This window comes from Etheostoma spectabile, chromosome 14 (genome assembly GCF_008692095.1).
Source record: "Etheostoma spectabile isolate EspeVRDwgs_2016 chromosome 14, UIUC_Espe_1.0, whole genome shotgun sequence".
Classification (NCBI taxonomy): Eukaryota; Metazoa; Chordata; class Actinopteri; order Perciformes; family Percidae; genus Etheostoma; species Etheostoma spectabile.
This window is the reverse complement of record NC_045746.1, coordinates 2,534,807-2,559,736: the sequence shown is the minus strand read 5'-3', so window position 1 is coordinate 2,559,736 and position 24,930 is coordinate 2,534,807. Positions and strand designations below refer to the sequence as shown.

Below are 24,930 nucleotides of genomic sequence, written 5' to 3'. Positions count from 1 at the left end.
TGAAAGGGTTTTTGGGGATCCCGACCCCTGCCCTCCCCACCCACCTACACAGCTTCACACGCATTGATTCAGCCTTTAGCTTATTGATCAACCCAAAGGGGGGTCTATGGCACAGCTGTGTCTTCGGGACCACCATGTCTCCTAAATACATTTACGCCAAAACAAATCAGACCTTTGAGCAACAATAGTCAAAATTGCTGATATTGTGTCTTGAATTTGGCATCAAATATATATATATATATATATATATATATATATATATATATATATATATATATAATATATATATATGAGATAGTTGATTATTTAATTCATAAAAACTAAATTACAGAAGTTTACTGATTTAGTAAATACAGTTTAAAATCCCTTTTTGATTCCCTGAACTTAATTTAGGTTGGGAAAAAGGAGATGTTACAAAATAGAGGCACATGATGTAAACACATTCAAGACACATGGATTATGCAGAAAGAAAACCATACAATTTTTTCATTCAGAGTACTCAGCCTCCCTAAAACACCTGCCAAATTTCATCTCCGGAGGCCACTGTAAGTTTCTAGAAGCTGGGAGGTCTTTAACAGGCTATCCCATAATTTCCTGGCAGCCTGAGTTAAAGATATGCAACCCATAACCACTAGGTGGTGAACAGGAGGTCAGCAGTACCCACCACAAGGAGACAAGTAGATTTGTCCCTAAAGGGTATAAAGCCCAGATAGTGGAGGAGAAACCACTGCTGCTGTCAGTGAAAGTGACAGTGGAAAGAAAATAGAAGAAGATAAAGAAGAAGAAGAAGCAGAGTAACAAAAGATGAGTGCCGACCATTTCACTTTCAGACAGAAGGTTCCAGTCTGATCAGGAAAGTAGAGTGAAGAGATAGCAAAGGAAAGGTTGTGTGGTGTGGTGTGGTGTGTGTGTGTGTGTGTGTGTGTGTGTGTGTGTGTGTGTGTGTGTGTGTGAAAAAGGGAGAGGCAGGAGGCAGTGAAGCAGGGGACAGGACAGAGCATGAAGGGGGGTCGGGGGGAGTGGTTAGCCTTTCTAACTGGCTGTATATAGAGAAGACAGTCTGACAAGCCAGATCCAGTCAGAGAGTGAGGATACAACACAAGAGAGACTTACTTTTTACCTCTCTACCTGTGGATGACTTCCTGAGCAACAGATCAGCAAAGCTCTGCAGTTTTCTCTCGGATTACAAAACCAGGATTTGTCTCTCAACTCAAGGTAACAACAATCTGAGCTTTCTTCACTTCTCAACAGCAGCCCTCCTTTATGCCAGACTTCAGACAAGTGCAGGCTCAACTTCGCAGTTGGGTTGATACTGATCTCATGTTACTTTAAATAACTTTTTTGACACATGGAAACTTTTAAGCTCTTTTGATTTGTGTTAGCTAATCATTATTTTTCTGAGATTAGAGCTCAGTGCTTTATTTAGCCAGAGGCACCTAACTCAAGTAGGCTACCGGTAAGTCAAGTCTTTACTGTTACGACATATTTGCCTTCTGGGTGTGGGATTGTGGGATACGACATTCAAGTTATGGTTAGGTTCAAGAAAATGAGTGGGAGAAAGGTGAGATTATTTTCAAGAGGTTATTGAGTCCAGTGAATTTGTGGCAGCTCCTCTTGTGTAATTCACATTGAGACTGATAACACACCAAGACCAGTCATCCTGCCACTCACCTGTTGTGGTGCAGGCCTCATTAGACACCTGCAGGGTATTATAAATGATCTCTGTTCTTCTTGACAGATAATGGCTAATGACTATGTGGCACAGAGGGAACAGGAGCTGAAAGGGATTTTTTTATATAGATATACTGAGCCAAGATGCCTGAATTCTCTGTTGGGTGGTGCAGAGATATCTCAAAGTTTAGCCTTGAGAAGGAAAGTGAAAGAAGGTGGTCATAGGACAAAGTGTACAGTAAGCATGGAACATTAAAGGTTTGCTTCACCCATATTACAAAATAACATTTCACATACCTCTAGTAGCCTGGCAAATATATAGAATTGGTCTTTAGTTTATTCTAGGTTTTGAGCTATCTGATATTTCTGCCTCCACTCCCAATTCAATGGTGAGGTCAGTGCATTTTTATTTCTGGTGCCAACAACATTGAAAAATTACTTTAACATGTCCAACATGCTGTTAAAAGCTTTTTATAAGACAATTTCTTCAGGAGAAAGTAGTTTCAGTGTTTACACTGAGGTCTGTGCATCATCAACAGACACTGTTATTGCGAAAAGATGCTGCTCTTATGTTATTTAAGTTGGGTGAACTGACCGTTAATAATGAAATTATTGTTGGTATTGATATAATCAGAGATTTATCAAAGTGTTTAAACCGTTGTGAACATGGTCCTGAGGCTGCTATGAAGGTCTAGCCAGGAACACATCAGTGCAGTTCTACTACTTCTAGTACGAGTGTGGTTTGCTCTTGCTGAGGGTTCATCTGTCCTGTGGCCGCAGTGTGGGATCAGTAGCTTGGCTAAAGCTGTCTGCAGCTTCTGTGTCTGTTTCATAAGAAAAGCAGCTGAGGATATGGACTAACAAGCTGAAATGTCCAACTTTGGCTGAGAACTGTACTAAGACAGTACACAGACAGTTTGACCTAAAGGCCTCTGCAGCTCGTTGAGCAGACTGGTGGGTGTTTTATTGGACTGCTGCATAGAGTCTGCCACAACAAAACACCTGCCCATCTCATGCTGCCATATGCCATATGCCGTGTGTGTGTGTGTGTGTGTGTGTGTGTGTGTGTGTGTGTGTGTGTGTGTGATGGGTGGGGGGGGGGGCAAATGTGTTTCAACTAAAGGTGCAGTCATGCAGAAAACAGGACAGCAGAGATCTTCCTGGAGCCCTGCTTTATGTGCAGAGTGGCCATGTGCTATGTGATCTGATTGGATAATTAATGATGCTATTTATGTAAGCCGCGGGAATACCCTTTGTCTTTGTCGGCCCCATATAGACTCACACATTTAGTAACTGAGACACACACAACACCACACACACACACACACACACACACACACACACACACACACACACACACACACGGATGATTGTTTGACCTTTGTTAAGAGTGAGAGTTGTGGGTTGCTCGACACACACATACACGCACAAACATTTAATTACTGGGTGATTATAGTGCAGCTGGATTTACATGTCCCTGTAATGCAAACAGTGCTGCATTAGTGAAAATAACAGTTCAAGAGGGACTATATACCAGCACTTATCAATTAATCTCATGAAGGGCTGAGAAGTAAGAGGCCCGAAGTAACCCCATCATACATAATTCAACATGTTTAAAGACCATTGTCCCTATTATTGCATACTTGTTTCTTTTCAGTCAGTTTCTTTTGGTGAGTGTATTTTCATATCTAGCTGCTGTTTATCTTATATGCTTGAAAGGAAAGTTGGAAAAAATAAGCGGATGATCTCCAAGGATCATGTGGGTTTGCTGCCAGCTCTGTTTTAAAGTGTATTCTGTGTGTGCATGTGTTACTGAGTGCATGTGTACCAGTGGGAATTACTCAGCAGGAGGTGGATAGTGTGTTGGCAGCAGTCAAACCCCAATTATGCTGCTCACAGTGCAACTTCTTCCCCTCTCTTCCTGTGGAGTGTGCAGCATTTGACGTTCACAAACATCTTTCCCACTTCATCATATGAATGTCAATTGAAAGAATAAGGATTATAGAAAGGTGTGGAATATATAGTATTATCTTTACCTAAATATCTTATATCCTTTTTACTGTCCGCTTCCTTTCACAGATTTATCATGAAGCTCTTCCTGTTGACTGTGGCGGCGCTGCTGCTCCTGGTGGTGGGAGAGAGCACTGCAGAAAGAATCCTGTCTAGAAGGACCAAGAGGGAGCTTGCCAGTCCGCTCCATGTTGGAGGCATCAGGGACCCGTTTGGCTCCTACTGCGAGAGGAGAGGAGGATGCTGCCCAGGCAGAGACGACCTTTGCACGGTTCCCTACCTGGACACCATCTGCTACTGCGACCTGTTCTGCAACCGCACTGTCTCTGATTGCTGCCCTGACTTCTGGGGCCATTGTCTTGGTGTGGAGCCACCTTTCATAGGTAAGTGAGCGTGCACAAGCAAATGTGTTAATGTGTTTGAGTGTGCTTCAGGGGGTTTTCAGAGGTGTGTGTGGGCCTGTCATAGTTTATTAAACAGTCAGAGAGCATTTCAGAATCCCACGGACAGAATATGTACTAAAGCACAGCGCAAAGTAGCATGACACCTGAAAATAAATTACAAATACCTGCTTTCTTATGCTTACAAGAAAGAAACATACTTAAGATAATGGACTGCATATGAAACTTATTGGACATATGTACGACATCTGTTTTTATGTCTGTTTGATCTGCTTTTTTCTGTCCTGCCTTGCTCATTTTGGTGCAGTTAGTAAGTAGAAAACTTAAGATTTAACTAATTTTCCCATCTATCTAACTGTTCACTTGACTACATTTGGACTCCCCAAACAGTTGTAGCACCATCCTCTCAGTGTAGAGGTGTAAAATGTGCCAGTGACAGCAGAGGCCTACCTGAGAACAGAGCAGGGAACAGTAGGCTTTTTATTAACCCAGACAGAGGGAGGGAGGAGGGGTGGATGGAGGGATGACTGAAGGTCAGGAGAAGGAATGTGGGCTATGTGGAGGGTGAGACAGACAGGGTGAGACACAAAGGGGTTGGTGCAGGTATGTGTTTCCTGGGCGACAAGATAGGGGGATCACGAGGTGTGACGCAAACACTAATATACGTTTAAGAGTGTGCACACAGGCATCTGACCACACAGTCACGCAGCCTGGAGAAAAGCTATGGTGCTTCAAAAGGAAGGAGGTGACCAATTTTTTTTCAGTCAGTCCTTTTTCTTATTGCTGCCCAGCAGTCACAGATTGTTGTAGTCCATAACTCAATTCAATGCTTTATTCAGCTGGACTTTTCTCAATATGTTGTCAAAGTCAGTGTATAGTTTTTTACTAAATATTGGCTCACATTATGTCTCATTCATACTATATAAAAAGTGTCACATTACAAGAAACCACAAAGATAATTCACTTTTATAAAACCTCCAAATGTCAATGTGTAACTTGTCACAGCTCTGTGGTGACAGAGTGCTGGGCTAGACAGCTGTGAGGGGGATGATGGGTAACAGAGGGCCTCAGTCATAAATCAGGTCTGGGCCTAGCACCAGAGGCAAAGAAACATGCTCACACTGTAAATTCTCCGCCAGCTCATACCCGAAATTCCCACTGACAGCACTTTCCAATGTAAATTAGCTTGTAGATTAAACTCATTGTGAATCTGTCACCAAGTCAATATAGTTTTCACAATCTGTAAGTTAGCAGGGTTCAAACTTCAAGTTTCATGGGTCAGATTCATTTAAAAAGAATGCTGTGACACTGCTAAATCATTTTTATGGTTTGTGACAATGCTTAATGGAGCATTGCAGCTCAAGGCGCAAATGTTAAGGATTTTTTGGTGCTTAGTTATAAATGTAGTGGACTGGCTACTTTTGTGGCCCCTTCCCTCTGTCTCACCAGAGGTGGTGAAGTGGAGCGTAAGCTGGTTAAAGCATGATGAGGGAGGCAGGAAAGAAGCTAACGCCACATTCCTACACTGGATTACTGGAGCCCGGAGCTCCTTAGACCTCACATATTTTACACACACACACACACACACACACACACACACACACACACACACACACACACACACACACACACACACACACACACACACACACACACACACACACACACACACACGCTATTAAGTGGGAGTGGTATGTATCTAAGTGCATCTCTGTCTCCAATTTGTATATTTGCATATTTATTAAGTTGCCCCTCTTTATCTCCACTCAGGCACCTGCGAAAGAAATGGCAACAAGTTCTTATCAGGGCAAACATACAAAGAGAACTGCAATTTATGGTTTGTAAACCCCTCTTTCTTCCTCTTATTTCTCTTTCAACCTCTTAAATCCTAGGTTTTTCCTGTATGTACACATAGCTTAAAGCTTGAAAAACATTGTTTCCCCTCATTTCATCTTTATGCTCTGTATCAAGTTGTTCTAACACTCATACACTGTATAAAATAAACAGTATAAACAAATCAATTATAAATTAATTATGTACTGAGGGATGTATTCAAGCCCAAGGTGCCATGTTTTTATGGATGCACCATTACAACAAATTGTAGGGGTCTCGTGCAGCAAATTTCATAATGACGTACAGTATTTTGTATTCCTAAAACCTCTGGGATCTGTACTGTAGTTGAAAAATAAAGTTGGCCAGGGTTTAAATATGTGTGTGCAGCATGCATGTGTTGTATTTCTGTAGCCACATTTTGTCAGTAATACTGTGATAGCATCGCAACTGTGTAAGATTCACAAACCTTTACAGGTGTGTAGTTCCTATCAAAATGAAGGCTGAAATCAAAAATGAATTGCTCCAAACAAGGGTGCTGAAGGTAAGGGGGTAGGAAGTAGGGAAGCCCCCCCCCGCACTTTACGCCCCTGACCCAACTTGGCGTTGCTCTGCTGTGATCCCATTGCAAGATGGTCTCTAGACTTGAAAGTTATTTTGACAGCAGGAAAAAAAAAAAATTGTTGAATTCCGTTTAGCTGCCGTTTCAGGATGATGGTATTGTGCATGTCTGAACAGAGCCATCGTTAGTGTTATTAGTATCACCTGTGCTTTTCATACTATGACAAGTCAAACAAAAACACTGGTGTGTAAAAAGGCCTATAGTTCAGTATAAGAGTAATGAAATAGGAAAAAACACAAGGTAGAACAAGGGGCTATCAGCTTGTTTTAAGTGCTATGGAGAAAGATTTAGCCTTGTTTCAAGCCAAGAGTATATGTATTACAGAGCTAATGCTGATAAAGTTATTATTCATTCCAAAGCATTCTTTGTTATGATCTGTTATGCAGTAAAGAACAGCTTGGCAGTTTGTGCCAGCAACAGGAGGAACAATAGTAGCTAAGGATAAATCAAAACAGGCTCCATGCCAAGGTTTTCTATCTAGTCTCTGTCTCAAACAGTGTCTTGCATACCCCTCCTGATTAACATGGTACATTTATTCATAATTGATATTTTCTGTTAAGCTTCTGAACTGATCTTACATTGATGGAGATGAAATTCCACTCTCCTCTAAAGCACAAACGTGAGGCTGTATTTTAAAATACAGCCCTCATATATTCTTGTTTTGACTGTTTTGATTAAACGGTGTTTGGTTTTGTATTATTTTCCAGTGTAGCATACTGATGGACAATTCTTCACTTTATGACCCTGACATGAAGCTAAGAGTTTATAAAAACATTATTTTAGATTAGCTCTCAGTGACAGCAAATTGTCTTTTATCTCCATGGCCTTCAACACCCCGGGGCCAACAGAGACATGTTGCATGTGGCTGTTTTTTGTGTCATTTTTCTGCATTATATCAACGACAGTCAAGGAAAGGAAACAGATTCTGAGAGACTAGAGGAAGGGGACAGAGAAGGACAAGTGAGTAAAGCCAGAGAGAAGATAAATTGAATTCCTCACCTGTCCTCCGCTGTGGTTTCCCACATCTGTGTCATTTGATGTTCCTCAAAACCCCCTGCAAATGTGTGCAAACATTCACACAAATGTTGATTTAACATGCTTAATATATTTATCTTCAAGGAACGATAATGCTCTGTGGCCATTTGTCCCGACACGTCTTACCCAAACCACGCTGACCTCGCTGACATCCTCTGCTTTATACCTCGCAGCTGTTCAACACAGAAGCTGTGCTGTGTCAATCTGACAGGCCTGAAGTATGACTTTTATCATGGCAGCTCAATTAGGTTTGACCTAAAGGGTCTGATGGGTGCATAGATAGGAGAGGATAGCTGTTGATGAATAGTCTAACGTTTTTTCTAGAGAAAAGACTTGGAACAGACTGAGCTGCGTGGTAAAAATAACCTCCAGTGTCCCAGTTCACCAAAAAACAGCAATTATGTGCTAACTCCCCCTTTCACCGCCACACAAAAGAGTCTTATGCACATACACTCTCACACGTGCTTGTTAAGGCAATACACATGGATACTTGAAATATTGCACCACAACATTGGTGCACAGGGACCTACACACTCCCTTTTCCCACTCCTACTCTCTCCACTTATTAATTTCCCAAATGTGCATCCTCCCAGCTCTCAGGATCAGGGCTGCAGGGTGGAGGACAGGGCTTCCGCTTTGAGTCGACATGCAGCTCTCCCTCTTTTCCCTCCGAAGTCTCTAATTAGCAGTGTTATCTAACCTCCTACATGTCTTGACTTACCACTAACTTGAGCCAAATATGAGGCCAAATATCACTGATACAGTCAATAAAAAAATCTACTCTTTGCCCATCAGTAGTACAATCGTTATGATCTTTAGTTATAATCTATTTTAGAATAACTCTTGGGCAGAGTGTGTCAGTGCGAGACAGCATAGAAACGCAACCTGACTGAGCCTGAAGTATGAAATAAATGCTTGTGTGAAGATACACCATGATGTCAGGGGTAGTCTTCTGTGTTAATGGGATCCCCAGCTGAGACATTTTCCTTCCTAAGCTGTTGGCAACTCCTTTATTCTTTATCTGCTCCAAATGATCTAAAATGCCGTGCCTCCTGCTCTCACCGCCAATCTTAAACAGCTCTGAAGCAGCATCTAACTCTGTTGTGATATGACAGCAGTTCTGCTCTGTCTGCATGTACTTCAGATTGGACAACAGCTTGGTCTAAGATGATGCTCAGTTTCTCAGATAACAGATACATGTCCTATCTAAACGCACACAAACATGGCTATGTTCCCACTGATCTGGCAGGATTGGCCAGACAATGCACCTCATGTCACCCAGGTGTGTGTCTTTACATGTTATGTGTGCAAGTGTTTGTATGTGTATGGTCTCAGAGGACAAGGGGTGACTTTTTCTAATTGTGAGTGTGATGGAGAATGAAAAGGCCTCCCGCTGTCTTCAGAGCCGTCAAATTTCTTTCTCAGTCACACTCTGTCCCCCTGTCTCCATGAGTGCGTCATTACGCCTATTCCTGTGTGTGTGTGTGTGTGTGTGTGTGTGTGTGTGTGTGTGTGTGTGTGTGTGTGCGCCTCTGCAGTGTCAGTGACCCTGCAGAGAGGAGTGCAGTTTGAGAGGTAATACACACCTTATAAGTTTCAGTGTAACTAAAGGGGAATTTGGCGTCTTCATCATTGTGTGGTTAAGAATCCTTTGTAGCAGACCCTCCTCTCTGTAAACATGATGTCCAATGTACAGTAGACTTTATGGTTGGACGTCTATACACGCCTGTGTGGGAATCGCCCCTCATTCTCTCGCTAATACACTCGTTTGTTATGATATTCCCAAAATGACTGCTGACCTTGCAGCTGTTATTTATGGTGACTTAGTAACTTTAACCAGGTAGTCTCTGGGAGAGGGGGAACAATAATATTTACAGTCAGAAGAAGCCAAGAAAACATCAATATTTATTTAAAATATCCAGGGTACATAATACCTGAATCTATTCCAGTAAGGACTAGTGTGGACATTAGAGCAACTTTAAGATATAGAGAGGAACAATGAGTAAGAAATGTGCCTTTACTGATAAAGCGTGCTGGGATAGACTGGGCTTAAAGGATACAATAGTTTGACATTTTGGGATATATGCTTATGTGCTTTCTTTTTTGAGAGTTAGATTAGAAGATTGATACCACCACCTGTCAATGTAACTAGCTGCAGCCATCAGCCAGTTAGTTTAGTTTAAAGACTTAAAATCCTGATTGTGCAAACAAGATATTTCTCATCATTTGTCTTTTGACGAATCCAGGCTAGCTGTTTACCCCAACCAAACTTAGTGTTAACTAGCTGTTAAAGTGCCCATATTATGAAAAGAAATCCCTTTTTCTGGGATTTGTGTCTCTGGTGCTTCCACACGCATACAAACATGGAAAAAAAACTACCCGTGCTGTTTTGAGTGAGATATGGGTTTCTGAACGTCCTCTGCCTTCAGTCTCCGGCTGAGCTGTTCAAAATCTGCACGGCTTTCTACGTCACTAGCCGAGACGAGGTGGCTAACCGTAGCACATGCTAGCGCTAGCAGGCTAGCTCATTCTTAATGGCAAAACACTGCTACAACACACACTAGCTCACCATAACCTACAAAATAACTACTCACACATCCCTGATCTGCAGGTATTACACTAGTGTGCCCTCTTTAGAAGACTTCTCCCAGCTAATCCTGTCTTGTACTGACCAAAGTTGGAGAGAGAGTTATCTAGTTGATGTTATTTTACCTAGCTACTGCACATGTGTGACTCCCAACAAAGATACTATAGAAGTGAGATGTTTCACTCTGTAGCTAAATCAGAGACCTAAACACACACGGTGAAAACAGGATCTGCAGCGTTGTGCGGTACTACGAAAATATGTTTTTTTTGTTTTTTGTTTTTGTAAATGAAACCATGTAAACCTATTCTGGTACAACCTCAACCTGAAAATGAGCGTAGTATGGGCACTTTAACATTTAGAACTTATTTACTGTACAGGCAGAAAGTGTATTTCCCAAAATGTCAAACCATTTTTTGTCAGGAATTATGGCGCAACATTACAGAATGTCTCCCGAATAAATGAAGACCCAAACGTTGACCCACCAATAGTATTTATTTTATTATTTTGAAAAGTCACATCACTGTGTAAATCACGGTATTGTCACGTTTAAAAAAAAAAAAAGAAAAGATTATTCTGTATCATTCTTTACACCATCCAGGTTGGACAATGTAAAGTTTATAAAAGTAGGGCCTCAGTTTTGGTGTTTTGTTTGGTCCAGACAGCTGCTTTTAAGAAATATATGGGATAAAACATGAATATTAAATAGATGTTTATAGATTCACACAATTAATTAGCAGGTTTAAGGGACTCTGGTCAAACTGTTTAGCTAGTATCAGCAACAGATGAACTGTAGGCATGTGCATGATGATGTATCTGTGTGAGTAAGCTTTGTGTCAGTACAGTACCCAACACTATATATAATATAAAACATTTTAATGGGCCGGTCCATAGTGAATACATCTACTTTTGTTAAGTATGTTTTACCATTAGTACCATTAGCACACACACACACACACACGCACACACACACACACACACACACACACACACACACACACACACACACACACACACACACACACACACACACACACACACACACACACACACACACACACACACACAAGCACAATAGAAAGCACAGAGTGCACACAAGTTATTTTTGATACCCCCAAAGTAAACATACAGTCGTCATCATTAATATCCTGCTCTCTTTGACTTCTTCTGTTTCCTTCTGACTAAAAATGGATCTGCATTCCGTTGCCTTAAAAGGCTAAATGTTTCCTTCAACATCTCCCTCGTTCGTTCTTTTTCCATTTTTTTTCCCAGTTACTGACGTTATTCTCTTAAATTCTCTTAAAGACTATCTGAGTCATAAACAAATATTCACTGAGCCCCTGAATAGTTGTCTCTGCCTCAAATGGTCTTTCTACATTATATTGAGAATGGCTTTTTGAATACAAATGGAAACTATTTTCATGCACTTACAACCACTAAAGCCTTTTAAAGGTCTCATGTCCGCTCCACTTTCTGTCTATCCTCTGTAGCACATGTGGGACAACAGGACGCTGGGAGTGTGAGCAGAACGCCTGTCTGATGGAGCCTGACATTATCAATGCTGTCAACAGAGGAAACTATGGGTAAAACAAACAAACGCAGGCACACATAAACACACATACTTTACGGGATTTGATGTTCTACAATAAGATCTTTATCACACATGGTCACAAATACATGCTCCTCCTATGTTGTGCTTTCAGGTGGCAGGCAGCAAACTACAGTCAGCTTTACGGCATGACTCTGGACGAGGGCATCCGGTTCCGCCTGGGCACACAGAGACCCTCCAGGACTATTATGAATATGAATGAGATCCAGGTACAGGACAGTCATCGTCCCTGAAAATAGTTTTGGAGTAAGAGAAATACACGTACAGTATGTAGGTGGTCAAGTGCCTGAAGGCCCTGGGACAAAATTTAGGGTTGACACTCCTATTCTTTGCTCAAGTGCCCTAAAGCAAGTCATGAAAACCTTACCATCCTCAGTGTAGCCAGCCATTCACCTCTGAACTCAGACCTTACTTTTAAAAAGTTGCATGAGAGAACTAATTTCCACACTGGGATTGGAAGAATATCATGTTACTTGTTGCTACTGGGTATAACCTCTTCTTCAATGTCACAGACATCACCTAATATCTATTTCTTGTTCCCACTGAAGCTGTGTGACACATTTGTTTTGTTGCTGCTATGTGTTTATAGTTGCACCATTACGGAAAATGTAAACTTCTCAGGTTTCTTCTGTATCAATTTATAAACAGTTTGGTGTCATTAGAAACATTTTAGAAGACAAGAAGATTTTTCCCACAAGATTTCAAGATTAAGTTTAATATTTTTGAGTACTTTTATGTACAAAGTAGATTTTCAATGTTGGATCAAAAGAGGAGAGCAGGGTATTTTTGCGACAGGTGAGAATGCGGAGAAAATGTGAATTGTTTTGCTTCTCAGTTCTTTAAACACTCCTGCATACTTCCTGTGTGTGATATGATGATATGATAATTTGCAATGTGCTGGGTCTAAAACCTATTACAACAAGGGAGTGCTGATCAAAACGTTTCTCGCCTAATTATGGTGGCTTGTTGGTATGTGATGGCGTTTCTGGCTGGAATCTCAGCCCACTCAGATCCGCTCAGTCTTTGTTTACATTTCACCCAGACAGATTACATAAGACGGAACCAAAACATCAGACACAGAAGATGGAGAGGATGGTGGCTGCCTGGAGAATACAGAGCAAACCTCCTCTTTAGTCTACACCTCCCACCTCCATTAACCCCTTTATCTATCCATCCTCACTCCCCCTGTTTACGTCTCCCAACATTCCACGACTACTTCCACCCTAAAAACCTCACAACTCCCCCTTCCTTCTTCCGCTGTCAGCGTGTCCCTACCTGTGCCAGGAACTAGATCAGAGCCTTGCAGCCCATTCAAAAATCTCTCTGTCCCTCTCTCCTTTCTTGTCTGTCTGTAGACTTCTTTGTAGGGGATGAAAAATTGTAAATTCATGAATGAATTTAGCTTATTCTGGCAACCATTTTTCTTCTTTTATCACGCCTTTAGGTTTCAGGTGTTTGGACTTTAACCTTACACAACTTCAAATCCCTGACCATCAGCACATTCCCTAGATATGTGTCAGGTGGCTGTTTGTGCTTTGAATACCTCGCTATCAATCGGAAGAATGTAGCACAGAGAGAGAGAGAGAGAGAGAGAGACAGAGAGAGAGAGAGAGAGAGAGATTAGGTGAGCATCCAACATTGTATAGAGACTGATAACTTAAGTGTGTATACCTGCAAGTGAATAAGTGGCATCAGGAAAATATTTGCACTCCATCAAAGACTTAACATCCTATTTAGGTTTTTCATCACAGTGATATTGATATGTTGAATAGAGATGGATGCCTCCATGAAATAGTTCAGTTGGTTCAAATTACTCATTTGATCTAAAAAATGATCCAATGGTTTCATGGAGAGGACCGGGATCAAAGGTTTCTGTCTATGCTACAGTGTCAGAGATTGACGCTGGATCAAATGATCTTAGTTACCTGTGAATAAGTTCATTTTACAGGAAGGTAGATTCATGTAATCTGTCTCATGATTCTGGGTTTTGCTTAGTTTGCTGTTTTATTTTTGTAGGTTCGTATCGTGTCATGTCTCGTTTTACTTCCTGTCTTGTGTTTGTCTTCCCGGCCCTGATGTGTTTCACGTTTTCCAAATAATTACTTTGTACAGTCCCATGCTGCAATTCTGTGTTGGTGGTTCTAACTGTTATTTGCTCTGTTTTACTCTAAATCCTTTTTTAAAAATGTGGGCTGTCACTTAATTAATGTTTCCTCAATGAGGATTGAGGGTTGTTCTGTGAGAATGTAACAGTGATTACACTATCTTGACTTTACTTGCTTTTTCCCTCTGTCAGATGAACATGGATGCTCAAACTGATAGTCTGCCACTCTACTTCAACTCAGCAGAGAAGTGGCCAGGAAAGATTCATGAACCACTGGACCAGGGCAACTGTGCTGCATCCTGGGCTTTCTCAACTGCAGGTAGAGCAGGAATGGAACAAAATGAACACAATGTGGGATATCATTTTGAGATGTACTAAATTAAAGAAAAAAAAAATGGAAAGTATAACATTTTTAAAAGGGAAATAACTTTGGACATATTTGACAGGTTAGATGACATTGTCTGAAAAAGGCAAAAATAAATACACTGCAATATTGTACCCAATACTTTTATTTTACATGGACATGACAATGTGCTGATTACAAAGAGTCTCACGTTTTGGGTTCAAATATATCATGTTTCTGTGCAAAAATTTGTTATCCAGCACCTGCAAAAAGTTAATAGATCCATTACATTGGCTTACTGAAGACACAAACTGTAACAAAAGAGGATAACATTTTCCAATCTAACATATTTTTCAGTGTTAAAAGAAGTTTTTTTGCATGACATTTTGTAACATTGCCCATCCTCTTCAACAGCTGTAGCATCAGACAGAATCTCCATCCAGTCAATGGGTCATATGACTCCTCAGCTTTCCCCACAAAATCTAATTTCCTGTGACACGCGTAACCAGGGAGGCTGTGCAGGTGGACGCATCGATGGAGCCTGGTGGTACCTCCGGCGTAGAGGGTAAATACTCAATTTTGTTTTACTACAAAAAAAGGAAAGCATCATATAATAACTTCTAGTTATTACCTGATGACAACATGCTAAAGATGTTTCACCTTTTTCCATCCCTCTTCTCTCAGAGTGGTGACAGACGACTGTTATCCATACCGACCTCCGCAGCAAACACCAGCAGAGGTGGGCCGCTGTATGATGCAGAGTCGCTCGGTTGGTCGGGGGAAGAGGCAGGCCACACAACGCTGCCCTAACACGGACAACTACCACAACAACATCTACCAGTCCACACCGCCCTACAGACTCTCATCCAATGTAAGCAAAATCTCAAACCAATACATACATAAACAGACAATTGTGATGCATGCATACACACCTACTCACAGGTCAACACCCTCACATCAGTTCAACACCCGACCAGCTCAACATGTTCTCAAACTTCCAGTAAACAAGCAGCTTTAATAAGCTCACTGTAAATTTGTGGGACTTCGTCCTGCAACAGTAGACGATAATCTCTTTCACATGTTTATTACTGTATTTGTTTTTGCCCACTTTCCACATGCATACCTGACTGAATGAACATGAATAAGTAAATGGCAAGAATTTGTAATTTTACTTGCCTGTTGCCACTTTCATGGTCCAGGCAGTTGGATTGAGATTGTCGATTGAAATATAATATGGAATTAAAAAATAATCAATTCTGATTGGAGTTAAGATTGGTTTGGCTCTACATACTGGGTACACAAACACTTTAAAAATAATCATCCATTGTCATGGTCTACTACTATTTCAAGACTCAAAAGTGTACCTGGAATTAGATTCCTGTGTTTACCTTCTAATATCAAATAACTCGACTCTTTCTGCATGTCATCCATTCATGCTTAGCCACAACAGTAAGTCGAGTAACACAGAATTAATCGATACGAGAGCATAATGGCCCAGAGGTCTGACTGATTAAATTGATAAAACACAGAGAAACAACTATCTAACAAACACAATTTACAAAAGCCCCTCTGCCCTTTCTTTTGCGCTCAAAATATCATGTAACATTCATTAAAAGAGTTTCCATAAGCTGTTTCTGCATGCAGCTCCGTGTGTCTCCTCCCAATTCAAAGTCAACCACTGAGCTGCAGCCGACGTGGTTTTATCGTCCAGCATCCATCACTTCTAAATGACAAATAATACCTCTTGAAATCATTACTGCATATTGTTTCAGTCTCCTGATGGCTTGTAAAGTCAATAAGCCAGGCATTAAAGCCAGAGGGCCCTGCTGGACTCAATCTTGTTATCTGACTTTTACCATCCGGGGGGTTGTTTTCATCCTCTCCATTTCACTGACATGTAATGATCTTCCTTTCTGTCTCTCTCTCCTCTGCCTATAAATGGTTCCTTCTATCGTCTCTCTCAGGAAAAGGAGATCATGAAGGAGATTATGGATAATGGCCCTGTGCAAGGTAAGGCAAACTTGTACTTGATATTTTATTGTAAACATTTGCTCCCAAGTGAGTGTTACTTTTTGAAAATCAAAACAACGCTGCACGCCCAAGGGACACACAACTCCAAATGCATGCTCTGTGAAACCTTGTGTTAGGTTTCCAACCTTGGATAATGTGGTGTTTGACCTTGTCATCATTTGTGTCTGTGTGTGTGTTTGTTTGTGTTTGTGTGGTATTGTGTTTGTCTTTCCTTCTCTATGAGGCTATGCCAGCTTCTTGTTTTATTGTTTAGCAGTCCGGTGAAAACACATTGGCTTCATGTCAACTATGTTTCAAAATGTTTCCTTTTTGCCTTTGAGTTTCTCTCTCACACAAAGGCATAGAGGTGTGTGTCAGTGTCTATACAAGTAGAGGTCCACACACTCTTCTCAGCTATAGGATATTGCATTTAGTGTAAATAAGAGGGAATTTTCTCAGGTGGACATCCAGAGTTTTTATCATTAAGTTGAAATTTCACATGGAGTTCAGTTTTGCAACTTACTCACTCACTCACTCACACACACACACACACACACACACACACACACACACACACACACACACACACACACACACACACACACACACACACCGCTGCCCTGTCTGATGTCTGGGGTGTGTATGACTCAGGGGGGAATTGGAATTTGTTTGGTGAAATTAGGTTATTACCTTTAGATTTATTGTTGTTTGAATAAGATATGTCTCTTTCCTTTCGACAAAATTTCCACAGTCTGAATAGTCATATTGCGTGTGTGTGTTATATCCAACTAATACTCTCTGCTTGTTGGTTCTTGCAGCTATAATGGAGGTCCACGAGGACTTTTTTGTCTATAAGAATGGGATCTACAAACATACTGACGTCAGCTTTACCAAACCTCCACAATACCGCAAACACGGCACACACTCAATCAGGATCACTGGGTAAGTTACCAGTATACAGTATATAATAGAGATTTGGCCAATGTTTTGTAAAACTTATTATCATATCATTGCACAGCTGTAAGTATAGGTTTGGGTCTGTGCACAAACCTGATCAGACTTAAAATAAACACTCTTGTGCTGTGATTGTACGCCTTCTGATGATGAAAGCTTTTGTTCAGTTGGAGCTATTGACAGGGAAACCACGTGCCATGTTACACAAACTTGTGAATGGGGTCTGAACAAACACATTTGCCTTCCTTCCTCCTGATCTAAGTCTCCATGTGCCTGTTTTTACTGTTGCTACATCCTCAACAGATGCCATTTCAGCAGGAAAAGTGTTTATGGATAAATCGTGTTTTAATTGAGAAAATACTCAATTAAAAATGTCACCTGCACGTTCGTTTGCACACAACTGAGATTGTATGTGTCAACAAGCTTCCCTCACAGTCTGTTGCTCTTTGAGACACACCTTGGCTCCACTCCTCCGTCTGCTGAAGACAAGACCTCCCCCGCCCTCCTGCCTCTATCTAGTCACTACGGCGACCACAAATATGCAGTCGGGTAGACAGCTGGCACACCTGGATTACCTGCCCCCACCCATTGATCTCCTTATTCCCCCGTCCTCTTCTCTTTTCTGCCACATTTCTGTGGTGTCTCTATCATCACTCCTCAGCTGGTCATCTTGACTCACTCATCGTCAAGCTTCCTTTCTTTCTCTCCTCTCCACACCCAAGCCAAAACACTGTTGTTATCATTTAGACAATCTTCAAACAGGCTGGTAGTAGTTCTATTTCAACCCTGCTGACCGCCAAAGGTGGTGCTTAAAGCACTGAATATTTGCACGTGCAGTTCGAGTTTGTTTACCAACAATGTCACTTGTGACCCCTGGATGACCCGGGAGAGACTATATCTTCCCGTGTCATCAGGGGATCTGTTCTTTTTTTCTTCTTGCATGCAGTTGCGTGTACTTTGACTGAAGTCTTGAACTTGTACGTTTTCTACATTGCCGTTCTACGTTGGAGCAGCGACAGTTTGTTCGTCCTCCAAGGCTGCAACGGCTCAACGCTAGGAAGTTACCTTTTTACAGAGGTTGTTGAGTCTCGACGGTGAAGGGAGTGTTAAGCTTCCCACTCCTGGTATGAGTTATTTTCTTTGCTTTACATTGGGTTAGTGGCTGTGTTTTCACTGAAGCTACCTTTTGTACAGTGAGCCCTTGGCTGTGAAGGCGGCATCTGCGTCCCCCGCTCCCGGTAATAAGTTGTTTTTTCTTTGTTTTATATAACCTTTGTTGCTGTGTTTTGGGTGAAGCTACATATTTTCCCAGTGGTTTAGCAACCGATTACAGTGCACCCCCCGCTCCTAGTGTTTATAAGTTTGATTTTAATTTTTACTTAAGTTGGATGTCCCTTCTTATTGTTTTCACAGCTTCCCGTTTGTGCATCCTCTGCTGGGTTAGACGGCGTGTGCGCCCTCTTCCCTCAGCTCAAGGGCCTTTTCCCCTTGGCTAGTTTAGATAGCAGCAGGCTGACTAGATATTCTTGTTTTACCAACACTACCCTTGCTGTTCTAGGCAGCTTCCCTCGGCTATACTGACGTCTGGCCACTCACACCTCTGCTGTATAGGCGGTCGTTTGCACCTCCTCCCTTCATCTTACAGTCATACTGTGTCACAATGGACAAGTCACACTTCTGTGCTGTCTGTGGGGTTCTTCTTCAGGCAGACAATGGCCTGTTCTACCCATGCCCAGGCTGGTCCCAGAGGAGGATGTTCTCTCTGACAGCTTCAGCCTTTCTCTTCTATAATGATGGTGGTGGGGATTGAGCCTCTCAAGGCTCAACAGGCTCCCATTCCTTGGCCCAGAGCTCAATGAGCGAGGCTGGGGGACACCTCCATGCAGGCCATCATGGGCATGGCCTTGGATTGCCTACAGCTAGAAGTGCATGCTCCCTACAGCTGCGCACTGTTCCTCAGGGAGAGTGGTTTGCATCCATAGACCAGAAGGATGCCTACTTTCATGTCCCCATTGTACGTCAACACACAGTTTCTGCGTTTTGCCTATTGAGGCAAACACTGGCAGTTCAGGTTGCTCCTATTTAAGTTTCCGAAGGTGTTCACCAGGTGCATGGCGGTGGACCTCGCACCTCTGCAGTCTCAGTGCATGAAGATCCTGACATACCTGGACGACTGGTTTGTCGACGCAACATCCTGTGGCCAGGTGATCCAGGACACATCCTTCTCTCCCACATGGCCGAGCTAAGCATGGCGGTAAATCTAGAAAGAAGTTGCCTGATTCACTGTCAGACCATCACATTTATTGGCATTGCCTTGAACACAACAACCATGTGGGCCCTCCTCGTGTGGACGTCATTGTCCGTGTCCTTGCTCCCTTTTGAGGAGGCAGGCTACCCCACATCATGTTCCTGCGTCTCTTGGGCAAACAGACGTCGGTGTTGACAGTTGTCCTGTTGGGCCTTGCTGTCGCTGTGTCCCCTTCAGAGGTGGTTGAACAGCTTTCACTTGGTGAAAGTCGCATAGACACCGGAGGCTCAGGGTTTTGCAGCAGTGCCTCCTTGCCTGGCTCCATGGAGGGACCGGGCTGCGTCCCTTGCAGATGGGAGGTTGTAGCCACAGAGGCCTCCCTCTTGAGGTGGGCTGTAGTGTGGCAGGGCAGGACAGTTCAGGGGCGTTGGTCTGTAAAAGACCATGCCGCATATATCAGTGTTTTGGAGCTTTGTGCGATGCACAAGGCTGTCTGGCACTTCCTGCCATACCTCAGAGGACGACACGTGCTCGTATGGTCGGACAGCACAACCGTCAACCATCTTTCATGTCAACCACCAGGGTGGCACAAAGTCTGCAAGGCTGCTTCATGTGTCCTGGCACCTCCTAATGTGGGCAGCCCCTTGTCTGTTCAGCCTGCGGGTAGTGTAGCCATTGGAAAACCGGAACCAGGCGGCAGACTTCTTCTTTCGCCAGGGGAATGGCACATCCACCCAGAGCTGGTGTGTGTCACCTGGGACCTCTTTGACAAAGTAAAAGTCAATCTCTTTGCCTAGGTGATGTTGACTCACTGCCCCCTTTGGTTTTCCCTGATGGAGATGTCCAGCCCTCTGAGTCAGTATGTGCCGGCTAATCCCAATGGCTAATTGCTTCCTCTGATTTGGCTGACACTACAGAGAGTTCTTCGGGAGGGTCACAGGGTGTTGCTGGTGGCCCCCTACTGGGCAGGCAGGACATGGTTCCCTCTGCTGCACAGACTTTTTTCACGGCACGCCATGGCGCCTCCCAGACAAAAGAGACCTACTGTCTCAGCTGGGAGATCAGATCTGCCCCCCAATCATCGGCGCCTCCGTTTGTGGGTTTGGCCACTGGAGGGCCTAAACAGCTACTAAGCAGCTTCATAGACCCTGTCAGGCAGACTATTCTGAATGCCAGAGTGCCGTCCACCCGCCTGCAGTATAGCAAAACAGGTGGAAGCTGTTCTGTAATTGGTGTGCAGACCAAAGTGTTGATCCAGTACATTGCCCCGCGCCTACCATTCTGGAGTTCCTGCAATCACTTTTGGATGAAGGCAGGTCTCCTTCTACCCTAAAGGTGCATGTAGCGGCTATATCACATGGATATGCAAGGGTTACTGGTGGCACTGTGGGGAGTCACACTCTGGTGTCACTCTTCCTGAGGGGGGCTTGGAGAATGCATCCCCCTAGAGTCCCAAGATCCCCAACATGGGACCTGCCCTTGGTGCTTGGAGCTCTGTGCCAGCCTCCCTTTGAGCCCTTAGCACAGGGTTAAAATGGGTGTCGATTAAGACTGCATTCCTGCTGGCCATTACCTCTGCAAACCGTGTTAGTGAGCTACACCATTCAGGAGTTCCTGCAATCACTTTTGGATGAAGTGCTCTGTCTGTGAGTGCCTCATGTCTGAGATGGAACCCAGACGGCTCGGGGGTCATGTTGTGGCATTGGCACCGGCATTTGGTGGTCAAAACAACTGTTCCTCTGCTATAAAGTGTGTCTTTCATGACAATGATATATTGCCGTTCACTAGTCTCACTTTCCAAATGAAAAAAATGAGCAGCTACCACTCAATGGGGGCAGAGCAGAGGATTTGTGAGCATTTGACTGTACTTAGTACCTTGGTGTATGAGCTTGTTCATGAACATCAGTTTCTCCAGACAGGGAATCTCAGTGCTATGATAAAAGCAGTCGCTCTTCTTTTATCTGATTGGCCATTGACAAAGACAAAACATAACCCATTTACAAGCAGCCTTTTATGTCGCTGTTCATGTCTTGCATGTATATTTTATGACATTTCATTTTAAGACATCGTGTGGCATGTATATGCATGTGTATGATAAATACTCAGCCTCCAAACCTGTACTTAGCTTGTTTGAACCACATGCTTCGCATGCTGTTGTGAAATGTCCTCTTGAAAAACTGTGGATGCACATGTTTGTTTACCGTGCTCATGTCGGGCTCACAGTCTATGGACTGTAATTACATCTCTACAGCTTCAGTTTGCCAATAAACTATCGACTTATCCAGTGTGTGAGATGATTCTAAGGATGAGGATTCCCAGCTTTCCTGAATGCCTTCTGCTTTTTGGCTCCTATCGACTCACTGGTGAGTGAATGTGGATGTACCAGCGACATGGTTTTAGGGACAACATAGTGTTTTGAGCTCCAACCTGCCAGCCACAGGCATCGGTGTGTTTACATAGGCCAAATCCCATAGTGGTGTGTTCCTTTAAGCCCAGGGCCTGGGAAAGTTTGTGGAAAGAGCATTGAGGTCCACTGTGGTGGAAAGGGCATTGTCTGGATCGCTGATCCTCACTGCACTGGACAGAGAGAGAGGGATCAATCCTCAGAGAAGAGGTCAGTGGTGGGCTGAAGGGCGTTGCAGAAGGGCGGGGAACATGGGTACAGCGGTATGCCTATCATTGTCCCAGAGCAAGTGAGCTGATCGGAGGCCAGATAAGAGATCAGCAGTGGTCTGATTCTGTCTGGCTCTGTCTGTACCAAATAATATGCAGGCAGTCAGGCATGCATAATAAATCACACACATACAGGTGTGAATGGGCCTTTTCTCATAAACACACATCCCATCTCTCCAGTCTGGTTCAGATTGTAGTTGGCATAGTTGTTTACACAGCTGTTTTTAATGTGTCTACTCCTGGTCAATGTCATGTCTGAAACACTGGGCTGAGAAACACATTTGCTGATAGAAGGCACTATCTCCCAGTGTTGTGGTGGCAGGCTACTTGGCATAGTCTAAGATCAGCCACTCAAACACACAACACATTTCTTTCCCTTAAAAAAGAAAACAAGCGATTGGGCACCGGGAGTCTTGTGGGAAAAGAAAAAGATGGCAAGAAACGGCAGGCATCTAAAAGTTGGCAGTGGCTTAGCTAAGACCAAAGTGCATGGCATGATGGGAATTTTGGGCCTTTGCCAAGGTTTCCTGAGATCAAGCTTGTGGTGAGAAAGAAGGGTAAAGATAGGTCTCTACGTTCAGATTCACATGTGTATATTTGTGCGTTTTGTTTGTCGTTGTGTTGTTCTCAGCTACTGTGACGGGATTAAGGTGGTGTTCACTTCCTCGTAACCTACCATCTCCTTCCTATTTTATGTCAGGAGTACGGAAATGGCTAAGGAAAAGGGGAATTCCGTGTTCTTTTGATTGGAATGATGTAGGAGTGCAAGTATGCCCTGTCCAGCCATAAATACTCTTACTCCCCCAGAACACTACTTATACCTCTTCCTGCTTTTCTTTATCAATGATGCCAAGTGTGTTCTTGGGAAACACATTCCTGAGAAGTGTTTACATGTTTGTTGGACAGTATCCATTATTTTGACACAACTATTTAAGGATATTCTTGTGTACTGTTTGGCTTTTCACTCTAATGCATTTTGAGTAACCATCCTCTCTGCGTCATGCACCAGGTGGGGAGAGGAGAGAAACTTTGATGGGACATCCAAAAAATATTGGGTAAGTAATTTCAGTATGCAAAACAAACCCATGCTCAAATCAGCCCTTAATTGGCTAAAACATTGTGCTTTTAATAATTAATAATACATTTGGAAGGGAGTGTTTGACACTGATTCCAGTTCTATTTTTTTGCATGAACATAACCAGGTACTGTATGTACATTCTCAAATTAAAATCTACCTCATCTAATCTGCCTCAAATTTACTTTTCTTTTCAGATTGCTGCCAACTCCTGGGGAAAGAACTGGGGAGAGAACGGCTACTTCCGTATCGCTCGCGGGGACAATGAGTGTGAGATTGAAACATTTGTGATTGGTGTGTGGGGCAGGATCACGATGGAGGACATGCACAACCATCATCACCACCATCGTCGCAGACACAATTAGAGACAAAGCAGATGTGTAAAATCTCACAGAGACCTTTTTTGTTTTTAATTTGTTTTCAAGAGTCTCAGAATTTAAGCACATTCCCTTACCCCTCAAGCTGGCTGTGACAGCCACAAAAATCAACCCCAGAGCCCCTAAACCCTCTCTTTTTATATGATACTTCACTCTGGGGATCAATACAATCCCTGTTCTCTTCCATCTGAGAACAACACTCCGTACTTTCCTTGTAACTTGAGGTTTATGGCACCAAATAAAACAAAGATAAACTCAGCTAAGTTAAAGTTCTTTTATGTTGCCTTATAATTATGCACCTCAGGTACCTACTGATCCAAAGACCACACTTCCCAGAATCCTCAGCGTAATATCTGGTGAAACATGTTCATGTCAAAGTTGGGTGGTGACAGAAGGAGAAACTCAATCTAATCTTTTTAATCTCCTTTGTGCTGCTTTGTCATCCTGAACCTTTAGTCTTTGCTAAATCTAGAATCGAAGGGCCAAAGTTCAGAGGGACAGTTTGGAAAAGAGGAAATCTGATAGCCAGATTATCAGACGTCAGGCCCTTTCAGAGGGACACACCCAGCCAAAATGTGTAACATGATGATATATCATATCATATCGTCACCTGTCAGCTAAATGGAAGCCCAGTTAGGTTCAGTCCCTCAGTTTTAGGGAGGATGCTTGTATGGAGTCAGTGGCAGCAAGCGGTAAGAGTTTCTTACACATTCCAGTAAAAAAGCAAAATCTGACACTGGAAACAATAGAAGATTTCATGTGTTTGATAGGTATAAGATTACAATTCTCTGATTTGAGATTTTAAAGTGCCACCGACCACGACCAAAATGACACAGAACAACACTCGATATTTTAAAGCAACTTACTAATGAATTGGGCCCTAATTCAACACATTTATAGTGTCAGTAGGCTACATTAAATTAAACATGTAATTTGGTTGCAGGTGAATTTAAAAATTGTCAGCCTACTCAATGAAAAAAAGTCAGCATGAACAACGACAAAAGCCATGCTGTACATTCTTGACCCAACCATGTCTTCTAAAAGATAAAACTCTGATGTGTTAAGAGGTTAAAACGATTGTAATATTTTGAAGAAACACAATTGTTTTGACCTCTACAAAAGAAAGTGTTTGTGTATAGTAGTCTTAATTTGCTCCGTTCCGTGTACAATGTTACAATTTGATCAAAAGAAGTTTTATTTTATTGTTTTCCTATGTACTGTATTTAGTAACTCATAGTCATAACACACTCATCACTCAGTCGCTTTTCTGCTTGTGCTTCAACATGTTTGTAACTGTTTGACCACAGCGAGGAGGATGGGGGGGGGGGGGGGGGGGGGGGGGGGGGGGGGGGGGGGGGGGGGGGGTTACTGCTGCTAAAGTCAA

At 42.7% G+C, this 24,930-nt stretch overlaps 1 protein-coding gene across 1 annotated transcript; it reads left to right on the top strand.

Annotated features, from left to right (window-relative positions):
- Positions 1-967: 967 nt before the first annotated feature.
- Positions 968-23,859, top strand: tinagl1 (tubulointerstitial nephritis antigen-like 1). The gene is made up of 12 exons (XM_032534836.1): positions 968-1,215; positions 3,751-4,064; positions 5,853-5,919; positions 11,644-11,736; positions 11,857-11,971; positions 14,059-14,185; positions 14,624-14,774; positions 14,894-15,080; positions 16,174-16,219; positions 17,038-17,161; positions 23,104-23,149; positions 23,367-23,859. The coding sequence occupies exons 2-12, from the start codon at positions 3,758-3,760 to the stop codon at positions 23,532-23,534; spliced, it is 1,431 nt and encodes a 476-aa protein (XP_032390727.1). The 5' UTR covers positions 968-1,215; positions 3,751-3,757; the 3' UTR covers positions 23,535-23,859.
- Positions 23,860-24,930: the final 1,071 nt, after the last annotated feature.